Here is a 27,753-nt window from a genome sequence, read left to right as displayed (position 1 = left end):
CTTGTTATTTTTTAGCACTCTGAGATGAGTGCCATAGCAAATATAAAAACAGATTTGTGTTTTCTTCCATACCATAAATCAGAGCGTAGACTACAACTGTAGTGTTGATGTTTAAATTTTGTAGTAAAGCAAAAATGTCAATGGAAGTCCAGCATCATCTGAAACCACCGTGCTTCTTTGAACTGGTTTTCTTTAAATCCTTCAACTTTGTAACTACATCAGAAATGGAGGGCCGAAGATCTTGATTGTAGTTTAAGCAGGGTAACAGAATATGTTTTTCATGAGATGAAAGGAACTTTATGGCTTGAGGTTTATTCTTTAACAACATCAAGTTAAGAAGCTCTGTATAGTTTGTGATAGCCCACGGAAAGTGTTTGGAGAAGAGTTCTAATAAGGTTATTCCGAAAGACCACATATCAGAATACGTGGTGGATGGTGCTGAAAAAATAAAACATTCTGGTGCCATGTAGATGTAAGTCCCACCATCAGGACCTCGACTTAAAATGAGAGAATCGCAGGCTTCAGCCATTCCCCAGTCTGTAAGTAGGGCCTTCTTGGATTGTGCCTCTATCTGTAAATAAGAACATTAATAAGTTTGATGAGATTAAGAATTACATGTCTACATATTTGTTGTGAAAAGGGATGAATGCAGATTTTTCACATCGAGTGACTTGAAAGGTACTCAAGGGAAAGATTTACAGCTTGTGTGCCGCTGTCTCACACACACTTTCCTCATCCACCCACAGACAGAAAGGTATCGACCAGAAACAATAATAAACTCTCTACAGACGGCTCCGTCTGACCTGCCTATTTTTTTGACCTCTCCTCATTTGTAGGATTTAAAAAGCTCTCACCTAAAGAATCATGGAATGATTTGTGGAAATTATGGCAGTAAGCACATAATTTTTGACAGAATCTACTTTATTCTAACAACATTTTTGGCCAAATTTTTAAAAATATCCTTAGTATTACCCTGTTTGCTATTTTTATGCTGGATATAACTGAATACAAGAAGAATACGTAACCTCTGCTCCGAATGCTCTCCTGCCAGAAACAAGCACAGTGAGGCTGCACAGTGGACATGTTATTTACTACTCTATGGTCTCATCTCACCTGACTTTCAAACCTACTTAATCTAATTCAGGGGCATAGCAGCTTATCATGTAGCACTAGACACAAAAATCACCCAATCATCAGCCCATTTTATTGCCCACTGGAGCCAATCTAGAATCACTATATGATGGATGTTGTTGTATTGTGAAATTTTGATTATCATTGATAAGAACAGCAATGGTTAGATGGTTAAGAACCCCTTCCTCCCTTTTAGGACTAAGACTCTTTGTAATTTTACGACAGGGTTGGGGGAAATGCCTCAAACAAATTTGGCAAGTGATTCTCTGCTGGACTCTCTCAGTCAACCCCTCGCATTGAGGTCAACTATCTAGCTGGCAAGCTTCACCTTAACAAATGGTTTTGGGGGCAGGTGTGAAAGCTGAAGTATGGCTGTTTGGGACTGACTTGAGTCAGAGGCCATTCTGTACCATGACGCCCTATTGGCTGTAGGGTTTGGACAGGAAGTCTATAAATTTACTTGCTTTACTCCTCTCTCTCACTCTCTCTTACAAACATCTGATAAAAAAGCATCTCACAAACCATGAACTGAAAAGGACAACAAAATGAGGAGCACCGCTCAGTAGCCATATTGAGACAGGCATGCAGCCTTTTCTGAAGAAAGCTGACCAAAAATGAGGACTTAACTCGAGACATTTTAAGTCACTAACAAGTCTGTGTGCCGCCTGAAACTACACATCAGCATTTTTCAGGTTGTATGGCTGCCAATATTCAAATGTACTTTGCATATTATTAATATTTATGAATATTATAATAATTATAATATATTATGTTATAATAATATATTATTTAAAGTGTAACTTAACTCCTGCTTGTCTTTTACTACACCTAATTACCTGAGGTTATACATGTAGAAGGGAAGTTGGGGAAAAGTTATATGGTACAGTACCTTGTAAACAGTCGTAAGTCTGAGAGGTTTGAGGTACTTTGACAAAGGCTACAAATTAATAATACAAAAGGGGAAAGCAGAGTAATATATTACTCTACCAAGACAAAACAGACATTCAAAAAGTTTCCACACTTTTTTAACTCTATTTATTAAGAATTTCAAAAACAAATTTCTGCGTAGTCACCTTCCTTTGCGATGCAATTTTCCTAGTCACATGACACTTTCAGACACAACCAATTACTACTCCTCCCGCCTTCATCGCTTGCAATGAAAATATAAAAGTGCAGAGACTTTTTGAACGTCCCTCATACTAACCTGAACATTTTGTAGGATTTGTGAAGAACACCAGAGCAACTGAAGGAAAACCAACACAGACACAGAGTGCAAACTCCACGCAAACAATGTCAAAGCATATGATTCAAGACTGAGACACTAGAACTAGCCACAGCAAGACCATGCAGTCCTTTGGTCTGTTGTGCCTGGGAGAATATTTACAGTCTTTTGTCCTTACATAAGCAGAAAATTATCGCTTCTCTGCCTTTTGGCTAAGATCAAGTGTTGTATTTGTTCTTATCAGTTTAATATCTGACACATCGCCTATCTGGAGACCATATAACGTATCTATCTATCTATCTATCTATCTATCTATCTATCTATCTATCTATCTATCTATCTATCTATCTATCTATCTATCTATCTATCTATCTATCTATCTATCTATCAAACTGATTTTTGGAACAAGAAAATGGAAAAGAGGCTTGCTCTGTCTATTCCATGCATCAACCTAGTATTGTAATTATCTACTTCACTCGAGCTCTATATGCACAAAGCATTCAATTATTCAACTTAAAATATTTTATCAAGCACATCTATCTTGTTTAAAATTGTCCAAAATGTTTGCAGGACAAGGTCCAACCTGCGACCGTTGCCACTGAGTTCCAACTTCACTTGGCCACATGTTTTGGGCCTGCACCAAATTAACATCATTCTGGACAAAAAAAATTTAAAAGCCTTTCAGACAGCCTTAGTGTCACAATCTCTTCTAATCCACTAACAGCTGTGTTTAGTGGGCTCATAGAGGGGATCAAGGCAGAAATGGACAAACAAACTGGAATTGCCTTTATTTCACTATTAGCAGGTAGACTTATTTTGTTCAACTGGAAGAATCCTAACCCAATCTCTGTTAAGTCAGTGGGTAACTGATGTTATATACTATTTGAAATTGGATAAAATCAAATTAAAGAATCTGTTCGAAACTTTTTTAAAACCAGGCAGAATCTATGTGGAAGAGAGGTGAAAAAGAGAGTGCAGGCAGGGGTGGAGAAGAGTGTCAGGAGTGATTTGTGACAGATGGGTATCAGCAGGAGTGAAAAGGAAGGTCTACAGGACGGTGGTGAGACCAGCTGTGTTATATGGGTTGTAGACGGTGGCACTGACCAAAAAGCAGGAGACAGAGCTTGGTCTTGGTTTTTGTCCTAACATGCATTGTGGGACCTTAGATAGATGGGTGTGTGCCTTTGAAAACAATATTTAGGAAAATTAAAGCAAACAAGATGCACCCAAGCACAATTTGGGGTTTCCCAGCAAAGGTTCTGAATGCTTATCTGAATGAGAGATTTCATTTAGAACCCCTTCTGAAAGCAAGCTTTCACTGTGTCATTTGGGGGTTATTTAGTGTAGATTGGTAAGCAGTGATGGCAAATGCAGAAGGTGAAGGGGTCTCGCTACATTTTGAATCCAGAGAGACTAAATGTCCCAGTAATTTTCAAAGCCACCATTTTAATAATGTACTTAGGGTCATCTCAGCATGTTGATGATGGTGGCACACATTAAACACCAGTAGTCCTGACTGTCATTATATTCGCACAAAATAGTGTCCTCAAAGAAGGGTGGCCCACGATAAACTTGCCAACAATGTTAATGAACCACCACATTTAAGAAACACTTTCCTGTAGGTGACTAGTGTGGTGATGCCCTGCTGACTTTTCCCAGTTGTTTGTATTTTTTTTTTTTTTTTGCCATGTCTGTGTGGGTTTTTCTCCCACGTTACATTATATTTTCAAAACTCAAAGGAGATGCTAAACTTCCCTAAAGTAAATAAATAATGCATGATCACCATAGTGTCATTGTTTCCTTCTTTAAAAGTACACAAAAGACCACTTGCCATGACGTTTGCTGGCTTTATGTCACGATGTAAGATATTCCTGGAGTGGATATATTGAACAGCGAGAGCGATCTCCAGACCAATTTTATGCACCTCTTCTCTAGTTAGCTGAAAGAGATAAAATAAAGGAAGTATAAATTTTCGATTATGCAATTGTACTGTTCATTGAATAATAGAAATATGCCGAAAATGGATTAACAAAAACACAATGCAATGAGAGCTGAACTGCACAGGACCTGGAAGTCAACGTTCTGATGAAGCACTTTGTCCAGACTGGCACCCTCGATATATTCACTGGCAATTAAATACGCTTCATCTGTACTACAAACAGCCATCAGCTTCACGATATGAGGATGAGAAAGACCCCTGAAAGATTTAGATAACACACCAAACATGTCAGCTAACTTCTTACTTGATTTAGAAGAAATATGTAGCAGCATTAACATGAAATTAACTCTCCATTAAACATTAAGGATATAATAGAATTCCAAAGCAATTCAAGGGATAGGTGACTGGAATTAACACCTTATGATGGTGACCTTGGTGGCACAGTGGTCACGTTCTAGGGTTCCCATGCAGATTAGTGCGGCCCTGGGGCCTCATGTATAACGCCGTGCGTACAACTCACACTATAACATGGCGTAAGCACAAAAGCGGGAATGTGCGTAGGCAAAGAAAAATCCAGATGCAGGAATCTGTACATACGCAAACTTTCACGTTCTTCCGCTACATAAATCCCGATCAGCGTGAAAAGTAACGCACGTGCACGCGCCTTCTGTCCCGCCCCAACTCCTCCCAGAATTACGCCTCTTTGAATATGCAAATCAATATAAATAGCCCTTAAGCTCAGCCTTCTGTGAAAAGACAATGGGAAAAGCACGGGGGAAAATATAAGAATTTCAGCGAATACCAAGTGGAGACAAAAGAAAAACGTACTATTTGTTGGTTTAAACAGTGATATAAACAACAAAAGGAAGCTGATCAAGTGATAGAGTGTCAGAGAAACTCGAAAGCTCAAGTTCACAAAGTCGCACAGTGCCCGAAATAAAAAAAGAAGTCACATATCAAAGTCGCTGTGAAAAGGCGTGTCATAGCCCACCATCTGAGTGTCATATGAAAGCTTATTAGGGTACAGACAAAAAAATAGGCACACAGTGGGAAAAAAGCATGAAATGTCAACTTTAATCTCGAAATTTCCACTTTAATCACGTAGTTTATTTTGCCATTAAAGTAGAACATCGTAAAGTTCATCTTAAAATCGTTTAATTTACTAGTTTTTTCAAATCCCATCGTAACTAACTTTAGTTCTGTATTTGATCTTCTTTGTGCTCTGTGTGTGAATCACTACCTGCTTCTTAAACGGGCTTTCTCTTTCTCCAACAGGACACATAATCCATTGCATTCGTGATATTACAGCTCTCTGAATAATTAAAATACTGAGATGTATACGTGATATCTTTTTCATGATGATAGGAATGAAAGCATGTTATTAAACATGGGAACACGGTGGCGCAGTGCTTGTTCATGTCTCACGCAAGAGGCTTTCTGCACCAAGCGCTACCTTCGATGAAATAATTTATTATAGAAGTACTGTCTCTTTCAAACATACTAACCTCCAATTCCTGTCCAATCACCACACAATCAGCTCTGTAATAGACGTGAAGCCATTTGTAAGCTTAGAACGCCGATTCTTCAAAACTTTTAAGGAACATTGAAATATCTTCATAGTACGTGTTTAATTATTCTGTCTATCCTTCCAGTGTCACGTCAGCACTAGCAGGAATACAACGCAAGGCAGGAACAATCCCTGAACTAGCGAGCGCTGCGGCACCGTGTCCTTACATGTTTAATTATTAACAATACAGATTATTTAAATGAAGTTAAAGTTTTATCTGTATAATATAATAAACATATTTTGCTGCATTTCATCTTAAAAATGATATCGTCATCATATGTAAATACACACTTTATAAAGTGGCGCAGGTTGTGCAATATTATAACTGTAGTGCAAGTTTACAGTGGGGTAATTGTACTTATAAGTCCAAACAGTTCTACAAGGAGCACTTGATGGACTGATTGAGTGCGTTTATAGTTCTTGGGATGAAACTGTGTCTGAAACGCGAGGTCCGTACAGCGTCTGCTTGATGCTATATACCGGTAATTCTCTTTCCGATCAGCTGCTGCTGTGATTCCCCACTCGGATACAGTGATATAAATACTCCGAGTGGTGCAGCGAGAGTAATATGGAAAAAGATGATCCGCTGTGGCAACCCTTAACGGGAGCAGCTGAAAGAAGAAGAAGATGCACATGTTAGTAACAACGCTAAAGCAGTTATGGTATTTGGAATACTTTGGCTGTTCCCTGGACCATTATATTGCTGCAGGTCATTTACAATCAGATGCATTACACTAATAAACAATATGCAGTTAGTTTCAGTGTATTTATAAAGCCGCATCAGGAATGTATATCTAAGAAAGAAAGGGTAACCCCACAGGAACAGTAGCACTGCTTTAATGCTGGGTGCCGCCAGACTGCAAAACCGAGCGGAGAACTTGCGTACGCCAGGGTTTGAGTTACCATGGAAATGTGCGTGGCTTTACGCCAAGTTTAGGTTTTATACATCGTGATTTGAGTGTGGAAACGTTCATACGCAACATTTCTGTGCGTACGCACCGTTTATACATGAGGCCCCTGGTGTGTGTGTGTGTGTGCGTGTGTGTGTGCATGTGTGTGTGGTTTGTTCCTGTTTTGCACCTTATTCTAGCCCACTGCAACCCTGGTCTGGATTAACATGACATGACTCCCTGCTGTTAACTAGTTGAGTTCTACTCCATCAAACCAATCAAGCATTTCACATATACTGCCTTCCCCAGTTTCCTTTGAAACTGTATATTTTTAATAGTCTTTGTTAATTTTTGACATTTTCCTACCTAAGATCTGCAGAGTTATAAGAAATCCCTACAATGTCCTATGACTCAAGGAGAGGTCCAGCTTATGGTCTTGGCATGGAAAAAATGCCCCTTTGGTATACCTCAGTCTTGAGCCCCTCCACCTACCATTGGTGTTACTGTTGTAAATATCAAATTAAATTAACTGTTTAGCTGTCAGTTTTGCAAATGATACAACTTTGATTGACACCACGAACAATGTGGCATATTTCGATAAGGAGGCCAAGAGGATGCAGAGGTGGTGCCAGGAGCAGAACATCCAGTTAAATGTGAGGAAGACATGAGAGCTGTTCATCAACTTTAGAAAGAATGATGAAGCAGTGCAACCTCTGGTCCTCAATGGAGAAGATTTATGGATGAGGTGAGAGAGGACATGCAGGCGATGGGTGTGACAGAACAAGATGAGGAGGACAGAAAGATATGGAAGAGGATGAGCCACTGTGGCAACTCCTAACGGGAGCAGTCGAAAGAAAAAGAAGATTGATTGATTTATTTATCCATCCATCCATCCATTATCCAACCCACTATATCCTAACTAGAGGGTCACGGGGGTCTGCTGGAGCCAATCTCAGCCAACACAGGGTGCAAGGCAGGAAACAAACCTTGGGCATGGTGCCAGCCCACCGCAGGGCACGCACACATGCAAACATTAGGGACAATTTAGGATCGCCAATACACCTAACCTGCATGTCTTTGGACTGTGGGAGGAAACCCACGCAGACACGGGTAAAACATGCAAACTCCACGCAGGGAGGACCCGGGAAGCGAACCCAGGTCTCCTAACTGCATGGCAGCAGCGCTACCACTGCACCACTGTGCCACCCTATTTATTTATTTATTTATTTATTTATTTATCAGAGTGAAGCTCTGAAGAGCACAAACATCACAGCACAAAATTCCTGAAAAGGCAAAGGCAGTTAAAGGCAAACAAATCTCAATCACAAATCCAGCAGACAAAGTCAAAAACAGAGGATATGATCAAAAACCCACTAAACCACAAACAGAATCAAAAAGCAAAAACTATGACAGAAGAACTCACCAGCACAACCACCACCACCACCAGCAGCAGCAGCAGCACATTCAGAATGAACTGTAAGGGACTGTGGGTGGTCCCCATCTTTATAGGGCTGAGGGAAGTCCCTTGATAGTGATGGGCAAGTGGTCCCACCTCTTTGGGGACCACCCACAAAACACATGGCACATAACAAAAGATGCATAGACATAAAGAAATGAAATGATCAACAAACATTAATATAAAGAATGAACAAAATAGACATTTGAACTCCAACCTGGGTTTGGTAGAAACCCCTGGCTCAAATGTAACAAACGCGGTAGGTAGCTAAACTTTCGGAAATGACCATAGCTACTGAGGTTCATCTGTTATTTAAATAAGTTTGCCTACTCTGTAATTCAAAAAATAAGAATGTTTGGGTGGAAAAATTAGGACTTTGGTGACACCATTCCGCCTGATGGCACAATTCACCCCATATTCTCTTATAGTCGTTTAGAGGTATCCTTTGGCTTTGGTGAGAGTTTATATTAATCTCAAAGCAAATATTGCATGCTCATCAGTAGACTACAAATATGCTAACTATATTTTAACTGAAAAGCTCAAATTCCTTCAGTTAACAGAATTAACCTTTACAACATTTAAGCAGTATTATTCAGTTACTTCACTGTCTTAAACCTGCAAAAAATGACACTGTCACCGGAGCCAACTTTCTGATATGAACAAGAACACAAAATTTTACTGTTGCATAGTTCAGTGGGTGACACAGTAGCATACACACACACACACTCACACACACACACACATAAACACACACAAACACTAGGGCCAAATGAACAACACCACCCATCTCTTCTTCAAAACCTGCTTACCCTGTGCAGGGCCTGAGCCAATCCCAGCAAGCTTTGGGTTCCAGGCAGGAGAAAAATACCTGGATAGGACGTCAGTTCAAAACAGGCACACATCAGGGGCCGATGTCGTAATGCCAGTTCATCTAACCTGCAAGTCTTTGGATTGTGGGAGGAAACCCACACACGCGGCCATAAGGAGAACATGCAAACACCTGGAATTTGAACCCCGGTTTTCTTGTTGCGAATCAGCAGCAGCACTACCACTTCATCATCTAAGAGCATACCAGATAATATAAGCTTGAGTAAGGGAATATCATAGATAATTTTCTTTTCATTTCTACATGCCCTTTATTCAAAGACACTTCAGGAATTTGTAGAAGTGAAAAGCCACCCAGTGTTAGTTTCATGATTGAGCCAAAACAAGAATAGGTAATTAATGGATGGTTATGCAAGACAGAGAGAGATAGATGCCCAGGATGATCTACATACAGTAAACCAGATACCTAGATGGCTTTTGTAATTACAAAAAAAAAATGACATCCTCTCTACATGCAAAGCTTATTGTTTCACACACTAACAGTGACCATTCAATTGTATTTTATTCAAGTTAATACAGTGAAAAGAAGGATTGCTGTATACACTGTTTATAAAGAGCATAAAATGCTTTAAACAAAGTATTAAATTACATTCAGACTCACATGCAGATGGATATTTCACGCTTTACTAAAACTGAAAAATCTTTATTGGCGATTTTTTTTATTGCAGCCGGGGTTCCCAAGTAAGATCCATAGTACACTGTCCCGCTACCACCAATGCCAAGTACTTGGTCCTCGTAGACCTTAATTTGTTCTTCAGGCACAAAAGGATATCTTTGAGTATCAGCTGAAAGAAAGAAAGAAAGAAAGAAAGAAAGAAAGAAAGAAAGAAAGAAAGAAAGAAAGAAAGAAAGAAAGAAAGAAAGAAAGAAAGAAAGAAAGAAAGAAATTGTATCATTCTGAAGAGATATGTCATAACCGTGTGAGGCTTCACTATACTTGCACATTGGGCAGCCTATTGATTGTATTGTTCCAGAAACATAAAATTGGCAATTAGAAATGTTAAAAAAAAAAAACATACCGAGAATTTCACCGACTTGTGGAAAGCTGCCTGTAAGGTGAAAGGACTTCTTGTTTTCTACGAAAATGGATGGTACCTAATTGGTGCAAATGAGAAATGCTCTTGATTAGAAAAACCATTAAGCTAGATATAATGAAAGTACAGTATATGTAGCACAAATCAGAAATACTCAAGGCAGGGCGCAGTGACATTTAAAGCAAACATGTTACTAGATATTGAAATGGACTTGAAGAACATACTGTACCTTTTCCAAGCCTCCTGCTGTTAAGAAAAAGACAACCATTAGAAAAATCAGGCACCACAGTGCAGTGGTGTAGAAATTCAGTAAATTATTAATGGGCAACATTTTCTTTTACCTTTAAGTATATTTTGAGGAGCACCATTCTATGACAAATAAAACAAAAACACATTATCTTCATATTTTTATTGTGCAATATTATTTCATACAATTCAGTTATTTATTAGAATGGCTTTCATCACAGCAATTTGAAACATAAGCAAATATAAGCAAAATTGGGCGGCACAGTGGCACAGTGGTAGCACTGCTGCCTTGCAGTAAGGACACCTGGGTTTGCTTCCCGGGTCCTCCCTACGTGGAGTTTGCATGTTCTCCCCGTGTCTGCGTGGAATTCCTCCCACAGTCCAAAGACATGCAGGTTAGGTGCATTGGTGTTCCTAAATTGTCCCTAGTGTGTGCTTGGTGTGTGGGTGTGTGTGTGTGCCATGCGGTGGGCCAGCGCCCTGCCTGGGGTTTGTTTCCTGCCTTGCACCCTGTGCTAGCTGGGATTGGCTTAAGCAGACCCCCATGACCCTGTGTTAGGATATAGCGGGTTGGATAATGGATGGATGGATGGATGGATGTTCTTTTCTTAGAAGCTAAACTTGAAGTTTTTGCATTGGAGTGTAACTCATTATAAATTAATAAATCTTTCATGTGCCAAAGAACGTTCTGTTCTGTTCCATGTATTTTGTGGGTGGCTCCCCAAGAGGTGGGGCTACCTGCCCATCACTGTAGGAGGCAGCCCTCAGCGCTATAAAGGCTTAGGAAAACCCACAATCCCTTGCGGCTCATTGTGAATGCACTCATGATGGTGATGAGTTTTCAGCTTTTATTATCTACCTACATACACACTGCTTACTTCCATTCTAGTGTAAGATGACCTGCAATCTAACTTTGGTTTATCAAATCTATGAATAATTGTAATTTATTCTCAGGCATATGTGAAAACACAGAATAACATAAGTCTTATTTTCCCAGAGTAATATGTCTGATTTCAGCAAATAGATAGATAGATAGATAGATAGATAGATAGATAGATAGATAGATAGATAGATAGATAGATAGATAGATAGATAGATAGATAGATAGATAGTGCCTTTCATATCTATCTCTATATATCTGTCTCTCTCTTATATACATGTAGTATTTTTCATATCTATCTATCTATCTATCTATCTATCTATCTATCTATCTATCTATCTATCTATCTATCTATCTATCTATCTATCTATCTATCTATCTATCTATCTATCTATCTATCTATCTATCTATCTATCTATTTCCCATTGTTTGCCTAAATCTGTTTTATGATTGTCCTTATTCAGAGATATCAGCAGTGCAATTTAGTAAATCAATACATCACCTGTAAAAACCCTACCTACCTGGGAGAAAGCAAATAAGGCAATATATGAATTAGCAGATAGTGTCTAATGATTCATGTCTAATGGATCTGGTTATTTGTTTCCAGACTTGTAAGACCCTACAGGTAATATCATATTTATTTTCAATTTTTTTAAAGACATTTAGGGGGTGGGAGAATTTTTTGCTGTTGTGTCAATGTGCATTAAAATGTATCTCTGGTGTTCAGGTAGGAGGATGCACAAAACTTCTTTTTTTATTATTATTTCCATTTTGTTATTTTTGTTCAGATTGTTTGTCTTGCTTTTTTGCATCTTAAATAACCAAATTGGAAGTATACTGAAAATACCTTAAATCATTTTTTGAGCTATGTACCGACTTAAATATACCTTCTTCCATCCATCCATCCATTTTCCAACCCACTAAATCCGAACACAGGGTCACGGGGGTCTGCTGGAGCCAATCCCAGCCAACACAGGGCACAAGACAGGAACCAATCCCGGGCAGGGTGCCAACCCACCACAGGACACACACAAACACACCCACACACCAAGCACACACTAGGGCCAATTTAGAATCGCCAATCCACCTAACCTGCATGTCTTTGGACTGTGGGAGGAAACCCACGCAGACACGGGGAGAACATGCAAACTCCACGCAGGGAGGACCCCGGAATCAAACCCAGGTCTCCTAACTGCGAGGCAGCAGCGCTACCACTGCACCACCCACATACCTTCTTGTATTTGTTAAGTAGCTTTTCTTCTATAAATGATTGGAAGTACATATTTTGCACTTAAATATACGTTTAAAATAAGATGTACAGCTAATTCAGTGTGAATTAAACACAAAGTAGTTTAAACACCAAAGTGTGCTGCTGTCTTCTGTGACTATACTCTAAGCATGAGTTTTCATAAAATAAATTGTGGATTTTTTTCAAATATAACTCACCTTTTCTGTTGTGTTATCATTTTGTTTCTCATTGGGTCTACCTGTTTTGAAAGAGAGCGTACATTAGATTACATATAAGTGAAATATAACAGATCTTTAAAAATTAAAGTTTTCTGGAATGCCAGGGGTGCACAGCGCCCTAAACCCAGACACAGACAGTCACAGAGGCACAAGTCCAAAGCAACACACATTTATTTCAGTGGTGGAGCTTTTTCTTTGCTCCCCTCAGCACAGCACAGCACAAGTACAACACAGTACTACATACACAGTCCCTTCTTCGTCTTCAACTTCCCGCCTCCACTCCTCCACACTCAAGCTTCATCTTCCTCCTCCCGACTATGGCTCCCAGAATAGAGTGAGGTGGCTCCTTTTACTCCTTGAGTAAAAGTAAGTTTATTCTAGATAATATGGTTTATTAGGTTCAAATGTTGCCTCACAGTAAGGAGACCCGGGTTCGGTTCCCGGGTCCTCCCTGCGTGGAGTTTGCATGTTCTCCCCGTGTCTGCGTGGCTTTCCTCCGGGTGCTCCAGCTTCCTCCCATATTCCAAAGACATGCATGTTCGGTGCATTGGCGATCCTAAATTGTCCCTAGTGTGTGCTTGCCCTGTGTGTGTGTGTGCCCTGCAGTGGGCTGGCGCCCTGCCCGGCGTCTGTTTCCTGCCTTGCGCCCTGTGTTGGCTGGGATTGGCTCCAGCAGACCCCCATGAGCCTGTAGTTAGGATATAGTGGGTTGGATAATGGATGGGTGGAGGTTCAAATGTTTGTTAAACTTAGACATGCTGAGTTGTGTGTACTTGTTCGTAACTTAGTGACTTAGTGTACTATGTATTTTACTTTGTTAAAAGACAACAGCAACAGGAAATAAAAACCTTTCACCCTGAGGTTGGAATGATTCATTACTTCTATACCACCAGGAAGGGAGAGTTTACAATAGTAAAGTTGTGCAACTGTGGAATTTCTAGCGGCACCTACCCGGTCAGACATCTGATCATGACTACTGCCTTTTGGACTTTGTCTCACCCGCATTTCCTGCACCAGCCTACCGTACTGAGGCCAGACCTCATTTAATTCAACAATTAATTAATGGACAGATGTCCATTTCTGGCTCGATTCATGCTAATCTCTTTGGAAATACTTTTTTTCCCGTCTGTATAAGTAGTAATTTGTAAAATTTGTGTTTGCAGTTTGTCACAGTGCTTTGCAAATAAAATAACTTTACTCTATAGGAGGCCCACTTGCTATTGCTAATGACAAGTTTTTACATTAAGGACTAAAAAAAAATTTTTTGTGTGTGAAAGTGTTAATCACAGTTCTGTTTGTCTTTCCCAGTGGTGACAAAGCAGTGAACAATATCCAACTGCAGAGCCAGAGCACCATACTTCACCGCAGGTCTATGCCAGCATCTCTACACCAGCAGTCATAGGACAGAAGTTAAGGTAAGGGGTTAGTATGGTTAGTGTGTAGGATAAATGGTTAAGGTTAGGGGTTAGTTAATGTTCGGGGTTAGCTTTGTTGAGGTTAGGGTTTGGTGTGGTTAGCATGTCAATCAATTTGATTTGTGATGAGCTATAAACATTTATTACCAAACTGCTGGCCTAGACATGCGGTGAAGTTACTTCCAGCCTGAAACTGCTAGCGCAGACCTTCGGTGACGTATGGTGTTGTGGCACGGCAGGTCGATACATCTCAAAGCAGTGGACTTACAATGATTAGCCAATAACACAAACTATGACCAATGACCCATGTTTCTCTATTTTTAACTTATATTCGTTAAATTAGAAAACCTTAGTATAAACATTTGATACAATACCAACACAGTTCTTCTCAGTAACCTTCTCAGTGAGTTGCAAAGAGTAAAACAACAAGCAAACAACAAAGTCCAAATTTGTAGTTCCAAACCCAACTCAATATTTTATAAACTACCATGAACGATTATATGAATAACTTTTAGTTTGTGCAAAATATCTGAAAGTCCAAATTTGACATTCATTATAAAAACCACTGTCTACAACTAGACCTGCACTATGGTGGACTGGCCCCCTGCCCAGGGGTGTTTCTTACTTTGTGCACACGCTTCTCTCCTAAGTTACTCTCTTCCACATCTTTTCCTTATCCACATTTTCAACTGGGAACAGCAGGTTTAATAATGACTACCTGCCAGTCTTTTGCTAGGCTGCGCGCTGAGTAACGTTATTGACATGATGGGATAAAGTTGGCAACACCAATTTCTGAATTGTGTGAGTAGTTATTTAGATTATTTCAAAGAACTCAGGGTGTAAGTTTTTACATTTATGTGATCACTTGGTTTAAATTTGTTTTGGTTTCCTGACTTTGATTTTTGTCTCTCGTCTTGATTTATAAATAATGCTCGACTTCCTGGCTCCTGACCTTCTCACTAGGTCCTGTTAGACTCAGATTTCTTCTCCATGTTTTGGGCTCTGCTTTAAACACATTTCTTGCTTATTGGGTTCAGCCTTAGGTTACGCTTCTTGCTTTATCTCCTGAATCTTAATTCAAATCCTCCTATGACTGTTTCTTCCCGTGTAGTCAGTTCAACAACATGTTACATGAAATACCCCTTGAAATGAAAAATGTAATTTTCACCCATCAAAACTGAGAGAGTGGACTCTAACAAGTATTATTCTTTGATTGGTGGATCATCAGAAGCAGGGACCTGAATCTTTGGCCATCCAGTGCTACATTTAGAGCAGTACTTAGATGCAGACTCTTGATTGTTCTGCCTCAAACAGACAGAAAGGATTTTTATATTCAGAACCAAGAGAGAAGATGTTAACAAAGCCATGCCAGGACTGAGTGACAATCATTATTCAAAATCAAAGGGTTAACCAAAAATCTTAAGTCAACAATCAATAATGGTCTCCCCTAGACTTTCTTATATACTCAGACAAGTAAGCCCGCGATTCACTAGCGAATCGGAAATCCAAGAATGGCAATCAGTTTTCTGTTCCGTCCGATATTTGGATGGATGACATATCATGGAGGGTGGGTGCGTCTGGGGAAATAGCATTTAATTACATAAGCATATCTGTACTAAAGCGGTTTCGTTTTGTGGAGACGTGATTCCGTTGCCTTTGCTGACACCGACTGCTGGCAGAGTGTAGCACAGCAAGTTTAGTTTACAGGTTGTGGTGTTCGTGTGCCAGCCACTGAGTCTGGGAAGCCGCTGGGTTAGAGTCTGTGACCGTTATGTGATCTATATCACTGGCACAGTGGATTAGAGCAAGTGTAGCTCACAGGTTGTGTTGTTTGGGCGCCACCTACTGACTCTGGGAAGCCGCTGCGTTTTGGGAAGCCGCTGTATTTGACTCTGGGGCGGGCGCCACGGCGCATTACGTTGTGTTATTTGGGCGCCACCTACTAACTCTGGGAAGCCGCCGCGTTTTGGGACGCCGTTGCGTTTGACTCTGGACTCTGGGGCGGGCGCCAAACTGAATGACCGTTATGTGATCTACATTACTGGCACAGTGGATTAGAGCAAGTCTAGTTTACAGGTTGTGTTGTTTGGGTGCCTCCAAATGACTCTGGGAATCTGCTGCGTTTTGGGAAACCGCTGCGTTTGACTGTACAGGTTGTGTTGTTTGGGCGCTCAGAGGTTGTGTTGTTCGGGCGCCACCTACTAACTCTGGGAAGCCGCAGCGTTTTGTAAAGCCGCTGCGTTTGACTCTGGACTCTGGGGCGGGCGCCAAGGCCGCAGTGCGCATACACCTCGGTGCGTCCGCCGTGCATATATTAACTGTGGTTTAGTAAGATAGATATGGGGATGGATATTTGAGGAGTAAACCGCAAGACAAGGATTATATTTTTATATTACGTACATTACAGTAAAGAACCATCAACAACAAATCAAATCAAATTAATAATATATTCAACAATTATTATAAAAGTGAAGTTGAATAAATCAGACTGTGCAGCTGCATGAATAAAAGGTAAAGTACCACTTCTGGCTAAGAGGAATAGCTCAAAAGTTGATAGAAGACTACGTTTTATACCTAATACTTGAATGCAAAATTTGGTTGACTTAAGTGAAATTGTTCTCAGGTTATCGTGTTTACATACACACACACAGACATAATTCCAAAAAATGTATTTTTAGATTCAGGCAGATCTGAAATGTCGAGATTCATCAAAATCTCGAAATGAAACATTTGAACGATTCCAATATTTTCCCTATATTTCGCATGCGAGAAAGTCAGGGAGGTCTAAAATGTCGAGATTCATCAAAATCTCATCATCGACTCTTTGGGTGATTACAATACTTTCCCTATACTTCGTATACGATAAAGTGAAAAGGAGAAAAAAAAAAAGAGAAAGTCTTGAACTAGAAACACACCTAAATAAAGACCTCTAGCAAATTTGCACTTTTTATCCAATCTCGACAGAGCTCACACAAACAACAAAATGGCATTGCAGCATTATGTTAATAATATACAACTTTCTGGGGTCATTTAGAAATGAAAAACAAATACTAGAGTTGGATTCCTTTAGTCTATAAACCCTAGAATGGACATCAAGATAACCACAAACACTAAAAGATAATTAAAGAAAGAAAACAATCATGACACGTATGATGAATTCAGTGCTGCTTGAATTAAAGTAGCCACTTCACACGCCTTTTTCTTGTACTCATATCCACCACAGACTCGCACAGTCACAACTTTGATCCTGTGTGTCACTGATGATTCACCAATTAGAACACAATACTCACTAGAGGCCACCCTCTCGACATTGGTGGGTTAAAATGACAGTCATTTCAAGGTGTATTTAGTGTTGCATTTAGTGGTTTCATTAAAATAAATGAAGAAATATTTAAATTAATGCATAAAGAAATAACAAACTGAAACATTCCAAGATGGATTTGCTCATTTATGTTAAAATATCATTGCATCTTTATTTATTTACTGTCATCTTTCACAATATAATTGTTTATTTGCTTATGTTTATTTTTATTTAACCAAAATATTCCTCCATACCTCACCTAACTTGTCATGTACTGTGCCGTAGATTAAGAACCACTTGTACAAAACATTTCATGTTGCTTTTAAAAACTATAAAGATGATATCCCATAAATAAAATCATGCAAAAGCATTATTATAAAAATAAGACGTTGTAGGTATTCCTCAGATACTTACTGCTATTCCAATAGATCAGCAAACATATTCCAAGGAAAATTAGAAGCAAATATCCCAATAATACGATTACAGTATATGTGGCAGTTTCTAGACATAAAAGAAATAAAAAGCAGTTAACACGTGAAAATGGAGATATGCAGATAGAGTTAAATTCAAAAGGATCTGTGCTGTTATCTGGAAGGTTTTCGGTTCAAATCCCATTACTGCCATAAGGGCTTCTACTAAGTTGGACCCTTGAGCAATACCCTTAACCAGGAAATTTCTCCAGGAATGCAAAGTAATTAATAAAGTATGTCCAAAATAATAATAATTTCAAAAAATCAAAAGAATATTACCATTTTTTTGCAGGCAATTAATTCTGAGGTTTTAAAAAGCCCTCAAGGTTCCCAAGAGTGATCAGGGAAGCTTCGGATAATTAGCTTTAGTTTCTAAAGGGTTCACCAAATGTTGGAATATATTGTGCTAAAGAATGGCGTTCCCCAAAGTCTGGCCTGTGTGAACATCTGCTAGCAATTAGCTATCCTGCTATGTAAGGTCAGCGTGCTGGAGGTCCATAATCTAATTTGATCTGATATTTTAGGGTTTCTGCTGTTCCTGGAATGACATTATACTTGTTGCTCCAGGACAGTGATTCACCTTCAAGCAACGAGCGACAAAAATCCAGTAATTTTAGATCCATTTGGTATCACCTTACAATGGCAAGTACCTGCCAGGTTAGTCCATTAAACCACTAGATGTCAACAAGGAACCTTAGAGTCTGGCTGCTGGAGTCCTGCTATCTGATGGCAAGAGCAGGTAGCCATGCAGGGATCCTTTTTGAGGACCCACTGGGTTTTTGTATCAGATCTTAGGATACAAAAAATAAGGGTTAGTAAGGGATGACTTAGTTGTCTCCAAAATGTATTGGGAAGCCTATGAACCAGAAAACAATGCCATGTTGAGACACAAGTAAAAGGAAATATAAGGGGTTGCTCCGTGCCATTGCACATTATATCATAGAAAAGGAGAATGGGCTAATATGTATCCTTCTGTTTTCTAAACCAATTTATCTAGAACAGAGTGCTAGGATCCAATCCCAGTAAGCATCGGGTGCAAGGAAGGATGAGTCTCTAGACAGAGCATCAGTCCATCAAAGGGTGAACACCCACATGTGAGGGGGCAATGTAGCATCCACCTAACCTTCATGTCTTTGGAGTGTGAGAGGACACCTGAGCACCCAGGACTTGACCACTGATCTTCTTGTTGTCATGCAACTTTGGTACCATTGTGCCACCCAGTGCTATTGAAGTGCAATGCAGAAATCTAATGACAGAGGAAAGGAGACGAGTTGGAAGGGAAAACAGCTCAGCTGGTAGAGAAGCATCCCATCATCATTTGATACAATAGGCCCTTAAAGAGCTTACGCTCTATCTCTGGCATGAGTTGCACTTCCATATTCCATAATCACCTCCCCAACTTATTTTCACTATCAAATCAAGGTGCCGCTCACGCCTTTCTCACATATGTTATTTTTCTGTCCTCTTTCCAAAAGACACCACTTTGTCACCAGTATATTTAACTAGCTGAAATACCCAGCGTTGCCCAGGAGGGAAATAAAATGTTTTTTTTTTTTAATTGTTTGAGAAAAATATAATAAAAAAAAAAAACACAACTTTAAAAATAAAAATAAATTAACAAACAATGAAGATTCACCTGCGGTGGGCTGGCGCCCTCTTCGGGGTTTGTTCCTGCCCTACGCCCTGTGTTGGCTGGGATTGGCTCCAGAAGACCCCCGTGTCCCTGTGTTTGGGATATAGCCAGTTGGATAATGACTGACTGACTGAAGACTCACTAATGTGCTTGTCTTGCAGTCTTGTATGTATTCCATCATCCAGATGACGCTCGGAACTGGTCAACTCTATTTAATTTCAAAAGCAACAAGCGCGCAGTGCTGCTCAAATATAAAGAATGCTGGCAGTCATCTCCAGTTCGCCCTCTGGTGGTCGTTCAGAGTGTCACCTGGATGATGAAAAGCACAGAAAGCAAAGGTTTCACCCAGAAATTGACACTGAAACGTCTGTTGCTGTGTGCTGTGGCCGCCAGTTCTCTAAGAATATGCGTGACGGGGATGGCATCAGCACCGCAATCGGGTTTGTACATCTTAATGTTGTAAGTGGTTGTCCTCCCACCACATCAGCTACATGAACCTGTTTGGTACCAACGATCAGCTGATGCTGGCACCTCACATTTGTGTTTGATCACTTGTATCAAAATCGGAGTCCGACAAGTCAGCATCCAATTCAGAGATAATACGTAAAATGTCATCCACAGAGTATTTTGCCTTACACATTGTCTTTGATCTCTCGCCAGATGTGGATGCCATTTTTGCCGTTCTTTGCTCCCCGCTATTCACATGAGCGTGGGGAATCTCAGTCAAACCAATGAAACTAAACTCTCCTTCCAGCAAAGGGAGTCCAAGTAAAATAACAACAGTGGGTTTGGTGACCATTTACAGTTGATTACCACTGGTAACCCCTTCCTTTTGACAAAAGTCTACATCGGCCCTGTAAGAGTTAAAGAGATATTGCGCTATTTGTGGCTGTGTGCTGAGCTCCACTCAAGTATACAACTACCGGTCAATCAGGTCATTTCCCAATATAAGTTTGCCAAGAAGAGGGAGAGAATCATTTTGTGTGTAGAAGGGGTGATCAAAGGCATAGGGACAGCTGTACCCAAGAGAGACACATGACATGGACATTACAGAACATAGCATGGTTGGGAACAAATAAGACTCCAGAGCAAAACAACAAGGGTAAATGCAAAACTAAAAAGAACAGGCATACAGATAAACTCCAGAGTACTGTGAACAAGAAGTTGACTTGTGTACACCTCTGGTCAACTCGTTTCAACCTCCTACCCAGTAGTGCACTGATTTTATTATAAAGCAGAGACTTACGCTGCACTGTAATCTTCACTGTAGCCTCCCGGGTGATTGAAACGGAGCTGACTTTGCACTTGTAGATCCCCTGGTCACCTTGCTCTACATTTTTGATATTCAGTGAGATGATCCCTTGTCTGATGAGATCCTTCTTAAACTGAAATCTCGAGGAGTGTGTTGGAGTTTCTTGTTGTATATTGTCTCTGTCATACTCTCCAAGCACCCTGTCTTTATACCAGGATGCATAGGTGATGTATTCTGCGCTCAGGCCAAGAACTTTGCAATAAAGTCTCACATTTTCAGAGATGACAGCCGTATGTTGGGGCACACATTTCACTTTAAAAGAAACTACAGTGAGACACAACAGTAGAATCAATTAGCTGTGTTGAGAAAATGTCACGATACAAAGTATTCCTTTATTGTATGTAACAATACCTACCAATTTTAGCAGGGAGGAAAAGGGCGGAGATCCCAGCCAGTACAGTGAGACATGTCCTGAAAAGCAAAAAATAATTTTTTATGTCTTTTTACAATCTTAGCATGGCTACTATTTTCACTTTTTCAATGGATCCATTAGGGATTCCTCTTGGTAGAGTGTTAGGTATGCTATTACTGGTGCAGAATTCACATGACGGTCACTGTTTTTCCACTGTTGGCTTAAACCTACAGGAAATTGGTTCTGAACTGTGGCCTGTTCCCTGTTTGTGTAGAATTTGTATATTCTTTCCATGTCTAAACAGTTTTTTATTTTTCATCCATGTTTATAGCCACAAATTGATGAAACCGCAAAGGACCCTTCCCTGACTGAAATGGTTCTTTCTAAAGGACTAGTTAAACACAAACCAGTAAAGACTCTTATAGAACCATTATTTTTAATACTGCATGCTACTCTAAAGTCAAGCAGGGATTTGTGAGACTTAAATAGATGAAATATATTAATATGCCATTTTCTAAGCACACTTATCCTGAGCAGGGTCAGGGGCGCTGGAGTCTAAATCAGCAAGTATAGGACACAAAGCAGGAACAATCCCCTGGACAGGGTGCCAGTCTATCACAGGGAGACACACATGCATAAACTTACACACAACCCCACTTGGGCCAGTTTAGTGACGCCAGTCCACCTAACCTGCAAATCTTTGGACTGTAGGAGGAAACCCACAAAGACACGGGAAGAACATGCATACTCCACACAGGGCACAAATGTACTGACTGCAAGGCAGAGGTGCTACCGCTGTACCACCCAATAAATTACTATTTAGGATCAAATGCAATTTCATAATTATATTTAACACTTTTTCAACAGTTTTAATTTTAAAGATACTAGGGGGCTCTGTCCCCTGCTTGCTTCGCTCACTAACTCCCGTACGGGCACTACGCGCTTGTCATTTCCTGGAAATACAACATGAATATCAACTCTGTCATTGATATCTCCGTCTTTCAAAAATATTATCGCTGACAGTTCATCACATGTTGGTTTATTATATATGTGAGTGTGATATTTCGGATTCATATAGTGTGGACGATCACTTAGACAAGACAGCAGGTGTGGTTATATAGCAGCTTTATTTTGCAGCATCACAGTGAGTAGAGTTTCAGAAAAACAGGCAATCAAAATTACATGACAGAGTTAGGGCTCTTCTGAACCCCGTCTGTTGGGTGGGGCAAAGTTTTTATACCCCTAGAATGCGTGATTTAATATCATTATGAATGCAACAGTCAACAATTTTATTTTAAAAAATCCTTGAGCTCGTCAACGCCCCTTGCGCGATGTGATTTCTTGGCCCCTTTGTTATGGCGTTCAAATGTAAACTAAGAGAAAACGTAATAAGGCAGACTCATGTGTGGAATGCTTAGACCTTGAGTCGTTTTGAACAAATATATTTTTTTCTGTTTCTCAGCAAAGCATACTGAATGGTTTCGTAAAGCTTACTTCTCAGACATGAATTAGTACAAGGGAATGAAGAGAACATTCATCTTCCACAATAGAAATCCAAGAAAACTTCTTTGTCCGTATTTTTCAGATAAATTATGTTTAAAGTGCGATACTTTTGGATGTATGGATTTGTATTCATTATTGGCTGTAGAATTTCTAATACGTCCAATCCTTTAACTATTTCGATTCTATGTTGCATCGCTTCTCCGTGATCATAATTATAAACCTGATCGAATTGTGGTTTCTTTGAAATTAAACTTGTAGTGGCTTTAATTGTTGCGTGACCACTGATGCTCATAGTGTAAGGTTCTGAATAATGTAAATCTACGTTTTGAGTATTGAATGATGCGAACGCGAACAAATTATTGTAGATTCGGATATTTTGCCTGTATTGTGTGTGAATTTCCCTTTAACCAAATCACAAATCTTTTATTTCTCGCGGATAGGCCTCTTCATTGGGAAGAAACACTACTTTTCCCTGATGGGAACACAAATTAGATGATCTACAAGTCTCCACCTTAAACTTTAAAGCCAAACAATATCTAAATACCTCTGTCATATCACCTATGTCCATATATTCGATCTCTTCTCACAGTTCCGTTATTTCACTGAATAATAATTTCCATTTGTTAGCGCTAATACGATCTTTACTATCAGTTTTTTGAGACTTTCGATTTATAGTACTTTCATAATGTAAAACCTGCTCTGCATGTGTATCGCACCAATGTTTTTGAACCTCTTTATGATGTTCTACTTTGTCTTCTACTCTTTGCCTTTTATTTCCGCCCCGCTTGGACCTGCTAGGTTTTCAATTCCACTTGGTCTGGCAATTCCACTTGGTCTGGGCTGATTATAACTTTCCTTATTTTCTGAATTTGCACTTAGATTATTATTGTTCTTTTTTGAATTCTTTTCTCTCCAACGATTTTGGGCCTCTTTTTCGACATGCTGCCCTTTCATCTTGGCTTAGGCTTTGACGTTTCATCTAGAACGTATAAAATTATTGTCCAGAAAAGGAGTACATCGAAGGAAACAAATAGATTGTATGTCTTGTATTAAAATGAGGAAAACGTAAAAATTTATAAGAGCTGAGAGCAGAGGAACTGTGTCTGACAATAGCATTCACACAAATGAGAGACGAGTGGACTGTGGGCATGATTAAATCTCTTGGCACAAAGTCTCATCTCGCGGGACTTGAAATTATCTCTCTGAAAAAGTCTTGTCTCATCCCAGGATTTTTTTATATAATAGAGAGATTTGTAATATTTATGTGCCAACAAAATATTAATTCATATATGCGAACTTTTGTTTTAAGATACAGTATGTCATTGAAATGTATTATTGTTATCAGGAATTTTTTAGGCACCTATGCCGTAAGGAAAGCACTGGAAAAAGAGACAGCAAGTGTGCTTTGTTTTGTTTTAGTTTAGAGTACATATAGAACATGGATGCCGTGGATGTAAGACCTCTGTTAAATAGAGTTCCCCAATTAACAATTGTCTTGCCATCACTTCATTTTACACAAGGCGTGAAAACAATACAATATTATACATATGGGCATTTGTGCACAGAAGAAAAAGCAGGGATTTAATTCAACGTACTGTAGAAGTTATACTTTTAATTCACTTTATTTTTAGATCACTTTATCCAATCTGAAGATTTTTAACCAAATGGCCACATTTTATACCTGTAGCATTATAAAATGAATGACCTAGTCCTTTAGCTTCCCCTGGCTTGTTCAAACACTGTACATACGTATGTTAAATACTTTATATTTGTACTGTGAAGCCATCACTAAAGAAACACACTGAACGTCTTCTTCAATTTCCTCTTCATCTTTTCCTAATTGCATGTGTAGCCGATGTGTTTGATCAACCTTCTCCAAACAAATCAGCGCTTCACCTTCTCCCCAGGCACACCCTTTACTTTCTGATCTTCTTTTACTTTATCCATTCACCACCGCTTTGGTCTCCCTCACTTTCTGTCCTCCTGTACTTCCATTCCCATCACACTTTTTGCCCACATATTCCTTGTCTCTCCTCATCATAAATGTCCATACCACTTCAACTTACTTCCCTGTACTTTCTTAGATTTCTCTCCTACTTTTGCTGCACCTCTGATTGTCTCATTTTGCATTCTATCTTAAAAGCACATGAAACACAATTCAGAATATAATAATTTAAAAGTTCTCACAACTGCAGAGCCCATGTATTAAATACTGTATGTCCTTTATAAATTCATGTACAATACTAATCTACTTTAATGTGATCTCTTAAGCTTTATGACATATGAGCACCAAGTACTGTGCCATCCCACTTTCTACTTTATTATCTTCCCATCCATTTTCTATTGTGACACACAACAATTCAGCATAACAGAAAGGCAGGGGGTTTCCAGCAAAGTTTATTACCACGCCCCAACATAACACAACTCCACGGCAGAAATGATAATAAATTCATGTTGAGGAGTCTAGGTATTAATTATTTTGAAAAATCTGTCCATTACATACCAACAATGAAATAAGAATCCTTATTCAGGCTTACCTTAATCTCTTCATTTTATCAGGAAGGAATTAATATTTATATTTAAGCCCATATACTTCTTTCTTCTTTAAAGTTTGTATCCAAATAACTCAAAGCAAAGTTCATCATAACAGAAAAAAATATAATTAAAGCACAAAGAGCAAAGGTTTGGCAGAGCAGGTGAATAGACGGTGAATGTTCTCCACCTAAAGTAAACTCAAAACTGAAAGCTGGAACAGTTATGTTGACGCTTATAAAAAAAAACAAAAAAAAAAAACGTGTCAGGTTCAGAGAACCATAAACTGAAACCGCAGTCCTTATTACAGCCACATCCCTTTACTGTAAGTCATTAAAGTAAACTTCATGGAGGGCCAGCCAAAGGCGTCATCATTTTATGAAGGAAACATCCAGACTGCTAACAGGGTGTGAATGAGACTCATAGGGCCATTTTCCCCCAAATACCTAAAGGTTCCAGTCCATCGGAAAATGATGAATGTTGCCTCATCTTTTTTGTTAATGCATTTCTGAGTTTTCGAGGGCCTTTGGACTGCTCAGAGACAGAGTCGGTTACAATTTTTTTAACCCTTTGACTACCTTTTTTTTTTCTGAATATTTTTTTTACTTTATTTCCGTCATCCTACATCCGAATAGTAAGGAAAACATTTATTTTCAATTACAACAGCAGCATTTTTTCTGAAATTTAGTCCAACCCCCAGCATTCCATGTGTAGTCCAACGTCGCATCTACAGCATCGTGTTCTTGCACTTTTCTTACACACTGCACATTTCCTCTGTTTGCTCTGTTTGTAGTGAAATCCGGATGTTCTGATGTCAACAGGAACACGACTGATTGATGATTTAGGGAATGACTATATCGAGCCCTTTCCTGTAAAACTCAATCACAAAATATTTGCTGAAATTCTAGTCAATATCAGCTATGAGCCCCAAGGTATTTGTGCCCATTGTACCCATCCAAATTACAGTGACATGAAAAAAGTGCTATTATCACATTCAACACTCACCAAGAAGCAAGATAAATTCAGTTACTCACCAAAATTTGCCTCAGTGGGTAACGTCTTTTCTGTTTTCAAAAATCATGTTTCAGTTTTCTGATGAAAAGCGGTGACTGGACCGAAAAAATGAGCTTGTGTGCTCAACACACTGCATGCACGAGGTCACTTTAGGTTCCCCTTTCACAGGCAACATCTTTCTGGAGCACATGAACATCCTGTTTTTCTATGTGACTGACAGATGGCATTAATAGGCGGGTTAAAGTACATGATCCCCAAATGGGGATCACGGCAGTTACCAGAGACTGAAGAACATTTTTAATTCAGGACTAACCCAGGTTTTTAGAGATGACTGGGTATATTTGTAAAATAGGTTCAGGAAAGAAAGCAAATGTGTTTTTTAAATGGTGACCATCTTGTTATTGCTAGCTGTCCCATCTATCACCTACATTGCCTCTCTATCAAAGTCTCTGCTCTCATGAGTCAAGAATTGGTTCTTTTTGTGTCCGATTTGACTTTAGAATTGCAGTGACTCCTTGCTGAGTTGTACCCGTGAATGCCGTTATGTCTGACTCATCCACTTAGTTGAAAGTGGACAGTTCATAGTGCTTACATTCTGAAGAAAAGCTGACAAAAAAGGAGCAATCCTTTGATTCTCCTTTGTATTGATCTGCACTTCCCCTCTCGATCGGGCCTCACCCAACACCCTCCTGCACAAGCGCATGATGCTCCTTTTTATATGACAGTAGATAGAAGCAGAACATGGAGTTGCTTGAGTAAGTAATAGATAGATAGATAGATAGATAGATAGATAGATAGATAGATAGATAGATAGATAGATAGATAGATAGATAGATAGATAGATAGATAGATAGATAGATAGATAGATAGATAGATAGATAGATAGATAGATAGATAGATAGATAGATAGATAGATAGATAGATAGATAGATAGATAGACACTTTATTAATCCCAATGGGTAAGCTCTGATCATTTTGTCTGCTACTCTGGCGTAAGTCTATTTGCAAACTGTAACACACAGGGGAAAAAAAAACACTGGGGTCCCCAGGGTCAAAAGATTGGATTTCATGGTAATCAAGTCAAGATCGTATTATCCTTGTGAGAAAATATGCAAAACTTGGTCCAGATTGTTCAGAGGGTGTAGGATTGTAGAGGTGCATACAGAAAGACATTCTATTGTGTGTGTATATATATATATATATATATATATATATATATATATACTAGGGGGCTCTGCCCACTGCTCACTTTGCTCACCAACTCCCGTGTAGGTTCTAAACGCTAGCCACTTCATGGCTCTGCGGCTCGTGTATGGGGAAACAGATATATAATTTAAATAGAGTTTTATTTTCATGGGAATTGTTAAATATGCATAATAGACCTAACTGTTTTACATTAGAGTGAGTAATTAAGCATAGTAAAAAATAGTAAAACGTAATAAATTGAAAGAAAATTATGTTTCATGTTGCATTAGAGGTATTCGTTGCGTTGTACATTTTCGTT

The 27,753-nt window shown here is 39.3% G+C and overlaps 1 protein-coding gene and 1 pseudogene across 1 annotated transcript; one reads left to right on the top strand and one right to left on the bottom strand.

The window, feature by feature from the left end:
• Positions 1-151: 151 nt before the first annotated feature.
• Positions 152-25,417, bottom strand: LOC114662282 (uncharacterized). The gene is made up of 12 exons (XM_051934557.1): positions 25,241-25,417; positions 21,204-21,259; positions 20,783-21,112; positions 17,848-17,934; positions 12,697-12,737; positions 10,466-10,493; positions 10,354-10,370; positions 10,110-10,185; positions 9,692-9,875; positions 4,421-4,550; positions 4,181-4,292; positions 152-567 (listed from the first exon to the last, which is right to left on the bottom strand). The coding sequence occupies exons 1-12, from the start codon at positions 25,252-25,254 to the stop codon at positions 155-157; spliced, it is 1,488 nt and encodes a 495-aa protein (XP_051790517.1). The 5' UTR covers positions 25,255-25,417; the 3' UTR covers positions 152-154.
• On the top strand, positions 2,546-2,662 carry LOC114663288 (uncharacterized; annotated as a pseudogene).
• Positions 25,418-27,753: the final 2,336 nt, after the last annotated feature.

This window comes from Erpetoichthys calabaricus, chromosome 12 (genome assembly GCF_900747795.2).
Source record: "Erpetoichthys calabaricus chromosome 12, fErpCal1.3, whole genome shotgun sequence".
In the NCBI taxonomy this organism is placed as follows: Eukaryota; Metazoa; Chordata; class Cladistia; order Polypteriformes; family Polypteridae; genus Erpetoichthys; species Erpetoichthys calabaricus.
Note: the sequence above shows the minus strand (reverse complement) of the source record. Positions and strands in the feature narration are given on the sequence as shown.

What these genes read in the sequence shown, in the direction of transcription:
- LOC114662282 (XM_051934557.1), bottom strand. An exon ending in ACAAGTCGGTGAAATTCTCG is followed by an intron (nt 9,876 to 10,109) that starts GTATGTTTTTTT and finishes TCTTTCTTTCAG; the next exon opens with CTGATACTCAAAGATATCCT. An exon ending in GCCAGCAAACGTCATGGCAA is followed by an intron (nt 568 to 4,180) that starts GTGGTCTTTTGT and finishes ATTTACAGATAG; the next exon opens with AGGCACAATCCAAGAAGGCC.